Source organism: Stigmatopora nigra, chromosome 12 (genome assembly GCF_051989575.1).
Source record: "Stigmatopora nigra isolate UIUO_SnigA chromosome 12, RoL_Snig_1.1, whole genome shotgun sequence".
NCBI lineage: Eukaryota > Metazoa > Chordata > Actinopteri > Syngnathiformes > Syngnathidae > Stigmatopora > Stigmatopora nigra.
Window position 1 is genome coordinate 13,507,950 of NC_135519.1, and position 17,706 is coordinate 13,525,655.

At 42.4% G+C, this 17,706-nt stretch overlaps 1 protein-coding gene across 1 annotated transcript; it reads right to left on the bottom strand.

Moving 5' to 3' along the window:
• Positions 1 to 478: 478 nt before the first annotated feature.
• Positions 479 to 17,136, bottom strand: pcsk2 (proprotein convertase subtilisin/kexin type 2). The gene is made up of 12 exons (XM_077729496.1): positions 16,820 to 17,136; positions 15,869 to 15,973; positions 12,807 to 12,920; positions 12,492 to 12,600; positions 11,981 to 12,018; positions 9,765 to 9,841; positions 7,938 to 8,026; positions 7,403 to 7,578; positions 5,785 to 6,000; positions 5,110 to 5,210; positions 4,482 to 4,709; positions 479 to 2,027 (listed from the first exon to the last, which is right to left on the bottom strand). The coding sequence occupies exons 1-12, from the start codon at positions 17,018 to 17,020 to the stop codon at positions 1,538 to 1,540; spliced, it is 1,944 nt and encodes a 647-aa protein (XP_077585622.1). The 5' UTR covers positions 17,021 to 17,136; the 3' UTR covers positions 479 to 1,537.
• Between the last annotated feature and the right edge of the window lie 570 nt (positions 17,137 to 17,706).

Consider the following 17,706-nt stretch of genomic DNA (forward strand, 5'->3'; position numbering starts at 1 on the left):
AAGCAATGGTGTAGAAGTGGTGAGCAGGTATGCCTCGTAGTTCAATCCCTGGTGGCTCCTGATATTCTTGTGTGGTGTTTGCATCTATTACCCATGCCTGCGTGGGTTTTCTCAAGGTGCTCTGCTCTCACAGGACATTGCAAAAACATGCACACCAGGTTGGTTGACCTCTCTAAAATTGCCCTGAGGTCATTGTGCCCTGCAATTGGCTGGCCATCATTTGAGGCCCCGCCCACTGCCCGGGATAGGCTCCGGCACCCCCACGACCCCTGTGGAGAATGTAAAATGAATGAATTTCTCAGGAAGTTATGTAATTTTCAGGGAGAGGAGTTTGTATTTGTTTTGTATTTGTTCTGTTTGTATTTTTTTTAATTAATTCCCCCTAAGTTTTAGTTTATGTTTAACTGTTTCTATGGTAAAAGTCAACCAATCAAACACCCTTACTTCTAGGTAGAACATTATGCTTCTAATCACTCGGTTGCTTTAATAAAGAGCTGTATAGATTTATTATAGTGTACATCAAAGATGATAAAATGCAAACGGAGGAGCACAGGCTGCAAATGAATCACACATTCCTCTCCTTCTCGTTTGTACAAAAGGAGCATGTGACAAAAATATAAACAGAAACTTGAAGGAGCATAACACGGACTCATTTACAGTCACGACCTGTACGACAGCTGGCAGAAAAGACGAAAATTGGGATAAAATGCAGAGCAATAACGCGTTTGAGTGGGCCTGGGTTTATGTACAGGTGCGTTCAAGTGTAAAAATGGGGGTGGTATTTCTTTGTGTTTTGATTATGGGAGGGCAGAGGTGGGTAAAGTAGTCAAAAATGAAACTCGAGTAAGAGTGGTGTTGTTTTCAAAATGATATTAAGTAAAAATAGTCCTCCAAAAACATTACTTAAGTACACTTAAACGTAATCGAGTCCTCAAGTAATGTAGAGTATACAAGTAGAGTAAAGAAATATCCTACCATGAATTAAAACCGACGATATCTCCAGTTTTCCGTGGACTTTCGGTGCCCAATAAAAACTCGATGGTAGGTTGAAATCTTCGCTTTTGGGTAATGCATAAGTAACAACTTTATGTTATATCGTTACATTTTTACAGCACTTTAACGACGCCGCGTGTTTAAACAGCCCGGCGTAACCACATGGCTTCTGTCTACAAACATTACTCATGTGACTCAATTAGTGTAATATGGTCACGTGATTATTATTGTGCCGTTTGATTGGTCACACTGACATCGTCATATTTGACCTATATTTTAGTCGTGTTCAGGTGTACTCTAGAAAAAAAGTCAAATGTATATCTTGGCGAAATTATTAAAAAATGACATTTCTCAAAGTAACTCGAGTAATTATAAATGTAAAGCGCTACTACCCACCTCTGCTGGAGGATATACGATATCTTTATCGATAAACATTCATTGAAGTACAAAAAGCAAAATAAAGAAATGCTCAAGACAGAATGCGATGACAACAATACATGCAGATGCTTGTTTTTTTGTGTTTTGTTTGGTTTCCTTTCTCTCTTCAGTTGTTTTTCCTCATCAAACTCTTCAAACTTCTCTCCACTGCCTCATCCAACTCTTCCTCCAACTCTTCCTTCTTAGACATGGCCAACTTAGACTGGTAGTCGCGTACTTTCTGGTCTATGTAAGGGGCACTTTGTGTTCCGTGCAGCATGAGCGTCCACTCCTTGAGGACGCCGCGTTGGAGCCCCTCGCCGGCGAAACCCGCCTCCAAGACCCAGGTCCCACGCGGGTCTTCGCCCCAGGTGTGCGTGGTCATGAAGGGCCACTTGTCGAAGCCCACCTTGGAGTCGCTGTCGCGGGGCCGCCGGCTCAGCAGGATTGACTTGGTACCCGTTGGCGAGGTCATGTTGATGTTGAGGTCACCGCGCCGGGTGGCGTTCACCGTGAGAACCGCCTGTACGTGCTCCAGGTAGCGGACAAAGTTGTCTTTGCCCTGGCAGGCGTCGCTGGAGATGGCCAGGACCAGTTTGTCACCCGACTGGATTTTGCTGGAAGAAAATAAAGCTTTGTGAGGAGTGGAAAATATGCGGGTGTAATGGAAAATGCGGGAAATTGTTCAGATTTTGGTCGAGAAATTGACGATTCAGTTTTTATTTCCCCACAGATTCATCCTTGGGATGGTGACCCATTAATAAGCTATTTTACCCGCATTTATTCATATTTCCTTTGGGTGAATGGCAATTTGAATCATTAAGTCAATGCGGGTAAAAGGATTCAAATTGCCGTTTATGTATTCCACCCGTCACAAATGCTTGGGGGCTAGATTTGTCTGGTTCGGTGATTATTCGCTGATCTATGGAAATGAAATGAAATTGAGCCAATCAGAGATGAGTAGGAGGAGGAGAAACAGATGAGGTCACGTTGGGTCATTGATTTTTTGGGAAAATCTAGTCTTGGCAATTTTATTTTGTTTGGCTCACTGATTTACTGTGTGTGTCTTAAGATAACTATGAGAACCGGAAAAATATTATTTATAGACGTGTTTCTCACAATTTAGAGCAATGGTGTCAAAGCAGTGGCCCGGGGGCCAAAACTGGCCCGCCAAATCATTTTGTGCGGCCCGAGAAAATAAAACTGACTTTTTGTTTTATTATATCTAAAAAAATTGTATTAGGCGAGGTTTTAACCCTCGACCTCAGAAACACGAGCCCACCGTGCTGACCACTCCACACACTTTATTAGCGACCAAATAGAGCGCCAAATTGTAGCAAAAAAAATCTATGTAGCAATCTGCTACTTATGATCCGCTAATATTTTGCCATTACGCGGGTCATTTGACTAAACGCCGGGATATTTGCAATCCTGGCGCTACTCCGCGGTTAACATTAAACGAAGAGGCGTTGCATTTAGCCAGGAGACTTCCCCAAACAATAAAGTGGCACAATGTGGCCGGTGGGATAACGACAACATCTCCCACGGCCAAGTAAGTCGGCCCGTGTGGCGTTATCAGATCACCGTTAGCGACTGCGTAGCGGTCCCAGGCTTTGTTGTGGCTTATTGCTTTTCCCCGCAGAGGTGCTGTTTTTGTAATTATTTCCCCGGCACAATAGAGGTGGCCACCGTGGCGCTGGCGGCGAACAGAAACACGTGACGTCGTCTCTAAAATGACCTCGCAAAAGACATGATGAGCATCTATTATTAGCATCGCTTCCGTATGAACGCAATCTCGTGGCCTTGTTGTGACGCAATGTTCTGGTTTTTAAATAGGTTTCTGATTTTGTCTTTTTCTATGAAATGTTTGACCAAAGTCCCCCCCAAAAAAACAAGCACTGGTGTGCTACAACAGGCTGAGACACACAAAAAATGCATGCCCTCTAACGGCTGAGTCTTGAACTGCGGGCAACAATGACTCGACAATTAATGAAATAGCCTAGATTTCCAAAATATTTTTAAAAATCTAGTTCCAGAAATTTATGAGTATACATCCCTGGAATAGACCCACCAAATTTCATGATGGTCTGTCGACAAATAAGAGAAGAAGAATGTGTTTATGTACATGCTCCCAAGAAACTAATTCTTCCATCATAACAACGCCACAAGTCATCTTTCCCCAGAATGTGCAACACCCCCTGATTGACAGTCTTTCCAGGCCCGAGCAGTTAATAACCTCTAATGAAACCAATCAGAGAGAGGCGAGGGGACAGAGCGAAGCACTTCCCAACCCACATGGGAGCCCCGGTGTCAAATCAAGGAGGCGCAGACAGAGAGGGGGAATCCTCCACAACAGACCAGAGGTTATCGCAAAATGGCCGGCGGGAGAGTGCGTGGCCGGCAAACCAATGAGGCGGACAAAAGGAGAAAGAAAAGCAGCCAGCGTGACGGCCAAAGAGTCAGACAGCTGCAACAACTCAACCCCAATCAATTCGGCTTTCCTATACCTACCTATCTACCTAAACCTAACTATAACTACCTACCTATACCTACCTGTATATCTAGACCTAACTATAACTACCTACCTATACCTACCTATATACCCAGACCTAACTATAACTACCTACCTATATACCTAGTCCTAACTATAACTACCTACTTATACATACCTATATAACTACCAACCTCTACCTACCTACTTATACCTACCCACACTTACCTACCTATACCTACCTATGTACACTTTCCTATATCTACCAACTTATACCTACCTATACCTACCTACAGCTACCTATTCCTACCAATACCTACCTATCCCTATCTATGCCTACCTATGCCTACCTATGCCTACTTATACCTACCTATACCTACCTCTACCAATCTATACCTACCTATACCTACCTATCCCTACCTATACCTACCTATCCCTACCTATACCTACCTATACCTACCTATACCTACCAATACCTACCTATACCTACATACACCTACCTACAACTATCTACCTATACATACCTATATAAGGGAGGGTATCATACCATCTCATATATCTCTCAAGAACTGGGACTCACTGGTTCTCCTGGACAGATCCCGCCACACAGTGGAAACGCTCCGGCACCGTCTTCCACTCTTTGGCCATTTTCACCATGCTCCCAGCATCCAGCACGCCATAACCGAAAAGATGGTTGAACTCCAGGCCCACGCCGTTTCTCCTCCACTGGTGGACTTCGTCGTGGAGCTGGTTCCTCTTGGAGGTCAACACCGACAGGTGTTGCATGTCTCTCCAAGTCAGGTCGGGGCTGAGACAGAAACCACCAGAAAGGCCATTTAGAATAAAACAAAAAGACATCTATTTTGCACAATAAAAACGGTGATTGCCAAGGAGAGTGACGCCGTACAAGTCCAATTACTTTGCTTTCCTATCATCACAATTCAAGTGTTTGGTCGCCACGGCCGCTCGCTCTTAATGGCGACATCATCAAGCTGTTTGCCCAGCAAACATTGCTTTCTTTGCACAACTACGCTAAGCTCGTCTGTGTGAATGGCCAGCAGATTCTTGTCAGCATTAATCACAAAAGAGGACGCAAAGGTTCTCCTTCGTTTATGTCAGGCCTAATGATTGTTAAACAACCACCTCTGGTTTAAATAAAGCTAACTTCCCAACTAAAAATATCACCCAAAAACAATCTAAATACATACTTAGCCTCAAGAGCCAGTGCGAAAACGCCAGCTGCTTCCGGCGCCGCCGCCGATGTTCCAGAATGGCGTAGAGTGCAATTTCCATAAAGGTCAGTTGTTGCCTTAAAAAAAGCCACAAAAACAAAAGATTGAATTTGAAAAATACAAAAGGATTGATTCCAAACTAGCCCACTGTCACATTAACCGACAAGCACACGAGTTATGGTAATATTTATTGACTCAACCTTCATTTGTGGCGTTTGGAACTTAATTAGACGCAATAACAGCCTGGCTGCAGTTAGCGAGAGAACCCATGGGAGGACCCTGACTCTGTCAACAGCCTCGGGTCATTTGCATAATCGCAAAAGCAAACACTGATGCCTTTATACTCGCGGAACAATTTGACAAAGGAATATCACTCCATAAGCCAAAAAGTCTATTTATTCTGTGACAGCTGCAAATATTAATGTTGACATATTATCATGACTTGCATCTTGTACAGGAAAACAACATGAATTGGGTTATTAGATTAAATTAGATTAGATTAGAGCTCTATTTCATCCCGTATTCGGGAAATTTCAGAATTGCAGTAATAAGTAAAGACACAGAAGACATTGTAGACCTAGTTAAAAAAAACGGGAGCCACATACATGACTAAAAGGCTTTTTTTGTGGTTATAATTGGACTTGAACTCACCACGCCAGCCTCCGGGTTCCTCTTGCGTCCGTTACTGAAGGTGGACGCCAGCGTGGACGAGCAACTCTCGTCGTAGAGCGCCGTGCGTCCGTCGTTAATGGCCGAGTTGATGGAAATGGTCCACATGCTGGAGGCGTAGCCGTCACAATTGCAGTCGTCATAGCTACCGCCATCTCCCGATGCCCAGACGTAGATGCTGCCCTTGCCTCCTCGACCCTGGAAAATGATACAAAGTAGTAGACGTTACAGAAAATATACTTCAGTAATCCCTCATTTATCGCGATTTGTACTTTCCGAGACCTGCCGCAATAAGAATGATTAACTTGTGAAGAAATACCATTTGATATAAAATAAAGATTGTATACTGTACATTGTTGTGATGATATTCATATTCAAGACCAAGTTTTTCTATACAAACAAATAATAATAATACTTAGTGATAGAACATATTTTTCCCATTTTTTATCATGCACAAGCTTTCACTTAGGGCTAATAATTTTAATATTTCTTTAAAATATTAATTTTGATTATAAATGAGTTCAAGCTAATATGTTAGCTTGTTTGCAGGACGTTAGTTTAGAAAATGTACATACTTTTTAATTAGTCTCATAATTTGGGTTTACTATTTACTGCAGCTTGTTCAAAAACTAAAAATAATATACTATTTACTACAGTTAAACAAATTAAACTGCATTTAAAAATTAATCTAAAAATAATATTGTGAAAATAAGTGAGCGCTGCGAGTATTCATGTATTTTTAGTATTCATTCTGTAGGATGACAACCTTTAAATTTGGATTGACGAAAATCTGTCAACTAAAAGTAGATGAAAACGGACAGATTTAGAGATAAGAAAATATGCCAATATTAGATTTATCTACATCAAAGTGTGCATTGAGCTTTCAAGCTACTCAGCTGCCGAGAGACGGACGGGGTCATTTTAGAGCGTCCTACACCTGCCTGCACAAATGCAGACCGACCGGGATGATTAATCAGTCTTGCAATAGGCCGTGGCACCGTTAGCATGGCAACAGTCAGTGCGTGCTTGCGTGTGCGTGCAAGTGTGCGTGTATGTGTGTGTGTGTGTGTGTGTTTGTGTGGATCGTGTCTTCCGCAGAGGGGGTGGAAGGGCTCTTCGCCTGGCTACCGTCACGTGGACCAGCTCTGCTTCTCCTTCACCGCCACAAAAACATCCCACAAACAAACAAAAACATGCTATCCCCATGATGCGGAAAAGCCATCGATGGCGCCTGTAGTTGCGTCAAAATGATTCGTGATGTCCGATGTTAACCTTTATTGATCCAAAAAGTTGATAAAAACTGTATTGAATGGCATATTTAAAAAATAAATAAAAATCTGGGATCGAACCCACGACCCAAGAACTGCGAGCCCAACAAAAAGTTGATAAAATATGGATTAAACAGCAAATTAAAAAAAAAAAAATCCGGGATCGAACCCTTGACCCCAGAACTGCAAGCCCGACTCACCAACCACTTCACCAACGCGCTACCTAAGAGAAACTCAATTCCTACAATAAAAAGGCCTTCCCCCATGCACTCCATGTACTTTAAGTGAGAACATTTTGGCAAAACATCCAAAAAAAAGGGATGGCGCCTCACCTTGTTGACGCCGTCGGCCATGGCCTGAAGGGTCAACTCCCTGGGCCCGTCCACGGTCTTGCCGTCATCGGTGGGTCCCCAGCTGGCGCTGTAGATGTCAATGATTTGGGGCATGTGGCTGATGGATGAAGCCTCGATGATGTCAGTCATGAACGGCTGGTCCAGCATTCGAATACCTGGCCAGGTAGATTTATATCAAAATCAGACAGGTAAAGAGGCGGGGCTAGTGGACAGGTAAGTTACTTAAGGACCCCGTTACAAAGGGGCAACTGACAAAATATTACATTTATACTTTTGGTGTGTTTCAGTAATTCTGTTTGTTGAACTAACCAACTCTTATATATTTAAATATCGTTAGCATATATGTTGTCATTAGATTAGATATAATATTTGTGTTTTTCTTATTAGATGGACTAAAATGAGCCTTACCGTTTCCAAATGGAGATATTTTAGATCTACTGTAGGATGTCAGGATTGGTCAAGTAGACTAGATTTTTTTGTTATTCCTTTTCACAATCCACTTAGCCACGCCTACCTGCCACCTTGGAGTTGTAGGCCACGCCCACACCGCAGATGTCGTTGTTGGCTGCGGCTGACACTTCCCCCGCGCACCGGGTGCCGTGACTGGTGGCGAAAAAGAGCAAAAAAACGGATGACACATTATTTTGTGACTGTAGAAGTATTTGAGTGTGTATATTGTACGTCTATGTTAAGCATATTTTTAATTGTGGATTAGCATTTGCGCTAAAGGCCGTTTGGCAGATGTCAAATCATATTTTTATAGTAAAAGAAAAAAAAGTCCTTGAATTAACGGCATTCGGGTCCAAATCATCTCTCTCCTCGGTCCCCCAGTTTCCCGCAGGGACCTTGCAGAGAGTCGACCCCGTTCCTCCCAGCATGCATTGCCACTGACAGGAAGCTATTTATAACAGCCGCCCGATGAGCCAGCGACCGGCGCGCTGACAAACCGCACGTTTCCACAACCCCCGAGTAGATATTCTGGCGGTCGCCGTCACGTGTCAACGGGAAAAAAAATAAAAACCCACCGCCGCTAACGAGGTGGTCCGACACGGCCTCTCGCTCGGCCTTATCTGGCCACCAAAAACAAGTATTGCGCTTTCTAGTGTGTGGCGTTCAGACAATAGCTCTGTTTATCCTGCGCCATTATGGCCTAATGGAAGAAGATGGAGAGAAAATCAATAGAGAGCTGCGGGACTCCGAGAAAAACACACAAAAATACAGTGTGTGTGTACATGTGTGTGTGTGGGTGTGCGTGTGTGTATGTTTGCATGTAAACACAGCGCGGTAGAGCAGGGGTCGGGAACCTTTTTGAAAAATAGAGCCATAAACAATTCCTATTTTCAAATGTTATTCCTTTACGAGCCATACTCACTATTTAAAAGTAAAAAAACATGACATTTTGCAGTCATTTTATCACTTTCATGTGGCTCCCAAGCCATAGGTTCCCTACCCCTGGTGTGGGGCGAGGGTGTGGGAGGATGGGGGTAGTTTTTGCCATCAAGCTTTGACCAGCATTGACCGACTGAGCTGACTGACAAACTTGAAGCCACGGGGGTTGGGCAGAAGATGCAGCTGATGTCAATCCACTGATTGCACTTGCAGGACACTTAGTATTGAGGAAAGCTTTCCTCAATATGAAAAGCCTATATTCTGTGGAATAGTTTGAAATGAAAGCATAGTCTTATGGGATGCTATATATATCATATCAAATCAAAAGTTTATATTATCATCATACACTGCTGAGTATAATAAAAATGGGGGAAATATTATACAAGAAAGAGGCTCTTAAATGAGTCAAAATGGTCAAAAGTTTGCACTAATGGACCAATGTTTGAAATAGGTCCGAAAAAAAGTTTTGAACTGGCTACTTTATGTTTTCCAAGCCATGCAGCAAAGACATAGCTGACAAACTTGAAGCAACGGGGGGTGGGCCAACGTGGGTGGAGGATGGAGGGTGGGGGGTGAGGGCAGCTTTTGGTTTTGCAATCCATCCAAAACCGACCGACCGAGCTGACCAACTTGAAGCAACGGGGGTTGGGCAAGAGAAGCAGCTGATGCCAATCCACTGATTGCAGTTGCAGGACACTTAGTATTGAGGAATGCTTTCCTCAATATGAAAGCCTACATTCTGTGGAATAGTTTGAAATGAAAGCCTCCTCTTATGGGATGCTATATATATTATATCAAATCAAGCCTTTGTTGTCATCATTATAGTATAATGAAATTGGTGAATTATAATTCATAAAAGGTGCTCTTAAATAAAAGCCATGTGCACTCATCATAAGAGCCACATGTGGCTCCCAAGCCAAAGGTCCCCTACCCCTGCGGTAGAGTGAGCTACCTGTTGAACCAGTCGTCTGTGTAGCGTGGGAAGGGGTACGGGTCATTGCTGCTGAAGTCATAACTGGCATCGGCGTTCTGGAAGGACCAAAAGGGGGAGGGGTTACAAATAATAATCATATAGAGAGAGTTCCAAAAAAGGTGGAAATTATTCGCATCATTTAGTGCCATCAAACGGGTGTAAATCAGGAATTTCTCGCAAATATACTGTATTTGTAGCTATACTCTTTTTCAACAGTAGACATAAGTAAATAAACATTTACTATTTGTTGGTTATTATCAGTTTTGCAGGAAGAAAACAAACATGTTTTTGTGCCTATATTATTTTTCTGAATACATTGCATTTTTCCATTGACGGCACTAGGCAAATGGCTCCTCCCACTCCCGAGATTTCAAGAGCTACCTGCCGTGAACCCCCCGTTACGGACCTGAGAAAACGTTTCGCAGAAAAGCGGCCATTAAATCCATCAAATCAATTAACGGCTCCGTCATTAACTCAACGCGGGGTCGTTATTATGGTCCACCGTGCAAGCTGTGTTTTCTTAGCATGATTTTCCCATTACTTTAATGTATAATAATTATTTTTGTTTTTTGATCACTAAAAAAAAAACTGCCCACCAAAAACACAACTTTATACTGCAGTGCGATTTATAAATATCATTTTGAAGCGTCTCCTTTCACGCTTGTTTCAATTTTTTCGAGAACTTTGCAAGAATGCGATGGCGTGGAAGGTTGCCATGGCAACATCAGCATCGTTGTTAACAATGCGTCTGTCCCCCTAATAAGAGACTTTGAATTGACAAGGACACACCCCCGCGTCCTTGGCACCGTCTCTGGAAACAAAAGGGGGGACATTTATTAATCATAAAGGCATCCAAGGCCTAAAATGATAACGCATACAGTTATTTTCCATATTGATATTGCTAAGATTTTATCATAGACTTTTAAGCCTGATGTATTAATGTAAAAATAATATTTCAAAGTTAAAGGTTAAGGTTTGCTCAAAAAGTTTTTGTGAGGGACTTGGATTTAAAAAAAAATAAGAGCAAATGTTCCTTTATTTTGAAAAAAAATGACTTTTATTCTGAAAAAAAATTTTTTATTTTGAAAATGTGTTTTTTTTATTTTGAAAATGTGGTTTTTCAGAGTAATTTATATCAGAGGTTGTTTTTTGAATGTTTATTATTTTTCTATAAATGTTTTTCTAAATATTTTTGAAGAGTTGTATTGTAAAATCATAAAAAAATAACCATCCTCCCAAAAACTATTGAAAAAATAATAGTAACAGAATAAATTACCCTAGAAAACTGAATTTAAATAACAACAAACCACCCTTCAAAACAAAAGACTCAGAAACCTTAATTTCTTTGACCTTTCAATCTATTGGGGTCAAAGCTAGCATCCATTTGCGGGTAAGAAAGGAGGAGTAGCGCCAAAGCAAACACTTTGAGTGAGGAAGTAATACGAGCTGGATGAAGCCACCGGACTTTTACGGCGCCATCGGGACTCGTTAGCTACATTTTTATTACCGGGAGTCAGCTGCATTCACAGGAATTCGGAAAACGGACGCTCACTGCTGCATTCATGCGGATCTCATTGAATAAAATGGCCCCCAATGCGAATAATTGCAAAGAATTCCTTGATTTTTTAACCATTAAACACTTTAAAAAGCCAATTCCATCCGCCACCAATCAGGCGGATCCTCTCATTCCCTTTAAATGCGACACGGATGAAAAATACGTCGATTTTTACGATTTCTGGAGAATGACGATGTAAAATTCTGGTCAAGCGGAGACGGCTTTCGTCTTCGTCCGCATTTTAGCGCCGCCATTTTGTAATCGATGACTATTGTAAAAACAAACTAAGTAGCAAGCACTTTTCCAACACAACAGATGGCCACTTACCCGCACCACCAAATGCCCTTTTTTTCCACCGCCATGTCATTCTCCCGCTTTAATCAGTACGCCGGCGGTAGCGCATCACATTATGCGGCGGCTACGGCTAACCCGCCATTATTTCCGCCGCTGACAGAGCGGCCCACCACGGCGCGCCGCTCATTAACATTAAACAAGTCGGCAAGTCCTCCCACGCCACTTCTGCGGTCACCACAGCGGCCGGGAAACCACCTGCCGTCGGCACATTGAGTCGCCGCCCCGTCCTCATCCCCCGATTGGCTCATTAACAAGAACTTTGGCGAATGGACAGTGGGGTACTCACATAATTGGACGCCAGGTCTGGGTGGAGATAGTCAATTCCTGAAATGCAATTTTCAGACTTATATTAGTGACAGAAAAAAATAAAAGTGTGTCTCATCTTTTTTATTCTGCTTATCACGGGGGTGCTGAAGCCTAGCCCAGTCAGGAACACCCTGAATTGGTCGCCAGGCAAAAGATAAACCAATCACACTCATAGCTAAGGGCAATTTTGAGAGTGCAATTGGCCTATCCTGCATGTTTTTGGAATTTTGGAGCATTCCGTAGCTAACAGGGATTGAACCCTCGATCTCAGAACTGCGAAGCAAGCCAGAAAACCACTTCACGACCGCGTCAAAATACAAAAATTGTAGAAAACACTTCTGGTTTCATTTGTATACACTCTAATGAGTTCTAAAATGTGCTAAATTGAGTCAAAGTAGGAGGACTCGCAGGGAATTGAGACATTTGAGTCCCATTGACGGTGATTCAAGTCCAATTGAAATGAATGAAAAATCCAAATTGACAATACTTGCCATCGTCCATGATAGCGATGGTGACTCCTCGGCCCGTGTACCCCAATCGCCAAGCCTCGGCCACGTTCAGGTCCAACCCAGGGGTTCCGTCCGCTTGGCCCGTGTTGATCTAATCACGCAAAATATTCGTGACCGACGGCGTTCAGGTGGGCGGGATGCTAACGTCAGAGATAGCATGCGACTCGTCTGGCTTTCCATATCTCCTTCCTCCAGCACATCTGAATCCAATGATTTTGATAGCGATCTCTATGATTAGATTCAGGGGTGCTGGCGGACGGAGACCTGGAAAACCTGGAGTCCAAAATGTGTGCTCACCAGGTACCACTGTTTGGAAAACAGCGGGTCGCTAATGTTGACGTCCATGTCATCCAAACTTCGGTAGCCACGCTTCTGACGGTTAAAACCATCTTGGTCCAGAACTGCCTTCACCTGGAAGGACAAGTCGCATCATTAGAAATTGCTCTGGCAACATTTTTAGCTCTGGCAACCATCTAAAATGTCATTTGCTGTGTCTGTATTCTCTCTCTCTTGCTACTGTGACAGTGAAATTTTCCAAAATACAGTATGAATAAAGGTATCTCATCGAAATAAATATCACTTTATGAAAAAATTCCACTTTTTGGTTGCCTTTTTGTTCAGAACGTATTTTTTGAGAATTTTAATATGCAATCAATTTAGTGTTTTTGGCTTTAAAAGGTCAAAGGTCATGTTAAGGGAATACCCTTTTTGGTTTCTCCATGCTACACATGTAAAAACAAAGTGCAAAATTGACAGTCTAATTCTTGTGTGCACTTTAAAATGTCCTCCAGTGCCCTCCAATGTGAGCGAGGTACAAAAAAAAACGGGCATTGTGGTTGTTTTTTGACTGCCTGAGATAGATAAGGCGCTATAGAACAGCATTCAAGATAGCCTTTTTAAAGCCATTCATCTTTTTACGGCGCAATCGGGAAGCGCACGACGTTGGCCGTCAATCAGCGCAATCAGAAGAGCCTTCCAATGACAGACGGCGGCGGCCCCCCGTTTTCCAATACCGTGGGTGCCATTTTATTTTTTAACAATAGTCATTTATGGCATAATGGCCTCTCCCAACAAATTCATGTGATTGCTCTGACAGAAAAGCACAAGAAAAATATAAATTTAATACTAGAGGTCTTGCTAAAACTTTGCGAAATGATGCAATGCTAACAGTTAGCACGTTGATAAGTGCTAACGATAACAGAGCAACAGAAAAGCATTATTTGTATAACCAGAAAGTAACAAAAATGTGAATATAATCCTAGAGGTCATACTAAAATGCCAAATGCAACAAAAAAATATTAATATAATGCTAGAGGTCATACTAAAACTTTGCAAAATGACGCAAGGCTAACAGTTAGCACATTTATTCTATTTAAGTACAACATTATGAATTGATAAGTATGGAGAATCGAGTAAATGCTAAGAAAAACATAGCAGCAGAAAGACATGATTTATATATAAGCAGCAAGAAATGGAAAAACTAAAACTAGACCACACACTAAACCCTTACAAAACGACCCAATGCTAACAATTGGCACGTTGATAAAAGCTAACGACAACAGAGCAGCAGAAAGACATTATTTGTCCAATAACGATTGTCCTGAATAGCCTGCTTTCATAAGTGAGGGCAAAAATTGGACATATTTTTAGCCGTACGTAAAAGCCTTGTTCAGACCGCCATCCAAAATGGCCTTTTCAGCTCATCCAGATTGAAGCCACATATCTTTTTGTTGTTGTCTGAACAGTAAAAAACCACAAAAATCTGAACATCTGAGATGAATTTTGACTCTCACTGACGTCCTTTGACCCTTTTGTTGCCATGGCGACATGTCAGATGGGTCCACAATGCGGTCCGGCCTGAAAATTTAGACCAGATTTAACGCGGAATCCAATTGGTCTAAGCCAGGGGTGGGCAAACTACGGCCCGCGGGCCACATCTGGCCCGCTAGGCCTTTTAATCCGGCCCGCCGACATTGTCCAAATAATGTTTTTTTTTTTTTTCGTTAAATTGTTTTTATTTTATTTTTTTCCCCAAGATGGCGCCGTCAAGGAAGCCAGTGGCAGTAGCTGTGTCCAATCTTCTTTGTTTTTCGTGTTTTACGGCCCTTCTATATCTTTTTTTAAATGACATTTTAATATTTCCTAATACATTCCTTTACTTACTTTATTTTGTACTTTATACTTTATACTTTAATGATGAGTGATGAGTATGTTAATACTTGAGTCCATTTTTTCTTTTTATGTTTCATATGGACTGTTAACGGATGCACTTTTTTATATGTATCCTATCTTGTGCTGAGCCTGTCACATTTTTAAAGTCAATGTGGCCCCCGGGCTGAAAAGTTTGCCCACCCCTGGTCTAAAGCAACAAAAAAATGGAGAAAGATGTTGGTCACTAATAGAAATCTAGCAAGTCTCCTGAGAAAAATCCAAAATCGATGTAAAACCTCCCCTGCAGTACATTTAGTGTCTCCAGCAATAACCACACTCAAACAAGCCGTTCTGACAGTTTAAAGATAATTAAAATCTTCTCCGCTCACGGTTTGATGGCTTCTTAAATGTAAAAAAAATCTAATCCAGAATACATTAGCGCCATCCCACAATCTTCCAGTGAGATCAGTTCAAATTTCATCGGTTTTGGAAGACATGGAATAATTAGGGATGAGTTTTAGTTCATTTTGTGTACGTATTAAGACAGTAGAAGTCAAAAGTTAAGTAGTATTTTGGTCCTGGTGAGGGAAAATGTCGGAAAAGAGGAATTTAAAAGAGACGGGAAGGCAACCTTTGCGGTAATCGCTTCTTAAAAGGCGCCTCGTAAAAAGATAGCGGCGGATGATTCAATGTTTTTGAGTGACTAAGTGGCGTTCAACGGAGGGAAACAATTTGTGTGAGTCACGCAGTAACTCGGAGGTATTTTCACGCTAAAATGATCATAACATCAATAAATGGAGCTCATGGACGACAACAAGCCGCAAAAAAGGAATTTCCTACAAGATATAAACAGGCTTTTTTTTCTATTATTCTGCTTTTATTATCAAATCTTACTTCTGTTTTTGAATGTTATTAATGGTGCCAGAATCCTCGATTTAGTTTTTTTACTACAATTTTGTGAGTGTTTTTTAAATACTCAATATTCAATTATGAAATAAGTGTATAAAATTTGCTATTTCTTACACAACATTTATTTACCATTTTCCGATAATTAGGAAATGGCAGTGCGTGAATTTGTGATGTCACGCACTAGTAGTAGTAGTAGTAGAAGTAGTTGTAGGCTTTTGATTTGACTTTTATTTCAAACTACAGTTGTACCCTCATATTAAAATTCCAAATATATCGACTTTAAAACATCTTATACTCACCCTGCTATCATTTTGAAGCCGTTGTCTGCTTCGAACGCTACGTTGACTCCGCCTCTTGGGCGCCTCTTGAGGATAGAAGTGGTAGAGCGCCTTCCCGAAGGCCACCTGCGACCAAAACAAAATAACAAGGTGAACAAAGAAAATGACTAATCGCCATTGAAACATGGCATTAACTCGCCACAATAGCCAAAGGTCAAAGAAAGGGTACACGTCTTTGGGCTTTGGGGAAAAGGGGAGGAGCTATTTCAAGCTACCAATGATGGAATCTACCCGAACATATGACGATGTTTTTTTTCTCCTGGGGGTGCCGTAGGTCGATTCTCCATTTAAACATGGTGGATTGCCTGAGGGGAAAAAATGTGTTTTTGTTTGTGTAATTGTTGACCAGTCTTCAAAAAAACATGGTTTCCATGAATACATCCTTTTGGAAACTAGTTAAAAGAGCACAGCTATTGTTAAGTAGCGCATATCCCATCAAGACAAATATAGCTGCCGATTACATAACCTGTGAAAGGGGGAGAGGGGCGAGTAGGGGAGGAAAAGGGGGGCGCGGGGGTGCCGTAGAAGAAAATAAAGTAGCCATCACAGTGAATATTATGAGCGTAGAGTGATTGCCAACTATTTTCTTTATTTTCTTCTTCAACTTTTCAGAGGACGACAATGAAATTGGCAAATCTTGGTTATATTTCCAATTAAAACAAAACCAATATTAGCCATACAACAAATATTAATATTATATTTTCTTGCATATCTTCTAATAAGATTATGATCTATTTATGAGTGCAATTGCCAACTATTTTCTTTATTTTCTTCTTGAACTTTTCACAGAAGACGACAAATAAATTGGCAAATCTTGGTCAAATCTTGATACAAAACCAATATTACAAGAAATATCCATCATATTTTAATTTTAATGTGTATTTGTAGGCAAGGTTATTTTGAGCATCCTACCTTGCGAGCGCTCTGGTACCCGTGCTGTTGTGCGAGTCGTTGTGCCTCCTCCTCCGCCGCCTCCTGGTGCAACTGGACCACGACGTGCTGGGCCGAGCGTCTCTCGGCGGCGGTGGTGGTAGTGACGGTGGCGGCGGCAACGGCCAGGAGCAGAAGCGGCAACGCCGCCGTCCATCCCACGCGGCGGGGAGATCCGCGCATCGTGACCGGCTCCTGTCGAAAACGTCCGCCACGCGTGTGTGTGTTTGTGCGTGTCCGCACGCGCCGTCGTCTCGCCTTTGGACGTTTCCGAGGGAGGAAAAGGGGGAGGGAGACTCCTGGTGAGAGAGGAGGAAGCCGAGGGAGGGAGGGATGGAGGGATGGAGGGGGGGGGGGGGGGTAGGATGGGGAGGGAGGTGAGGATGAAGGATGAAGGAGGAGGGGGGAATCAGACATCTTCCCCCAGCAAGTTGGTGTTTTCTCTCGTGTGCGCCGCCTGGGACAAAACGTGCGCGCTCACCTTGGTGTGCTTCGTGCGTCTCGGAAACAGGCGACGTTGGGAGCCCTCCGCTTTCAGGACCTTGGATAGATCCTTCATAATGTCCCCCTATTGAGTCCAGTCCTTGGTTAAAGAGGGAAAGAATTGGAAAGGTTTTTAAAAGGGGTTTTCATGAAAAAATGACTGTTTTTGGGGAGATTAATTGCGTGGAGTTTTCTTCCCAGGCCTGTGTGGGTTTTCCCCGGGTACTCCAGTTTCAACCCACATTCCAAAAATTTTACAGTAGGCATATTGTACACTCTAAATTACCCGAATCTATGATTGGCTGTCCGTTTCCTCATGCTCTGCGATTGGCTAGCCACCAATTCAGGGTGTACACCACAGGGATAGGCTCCAGCACCCCCTGCAA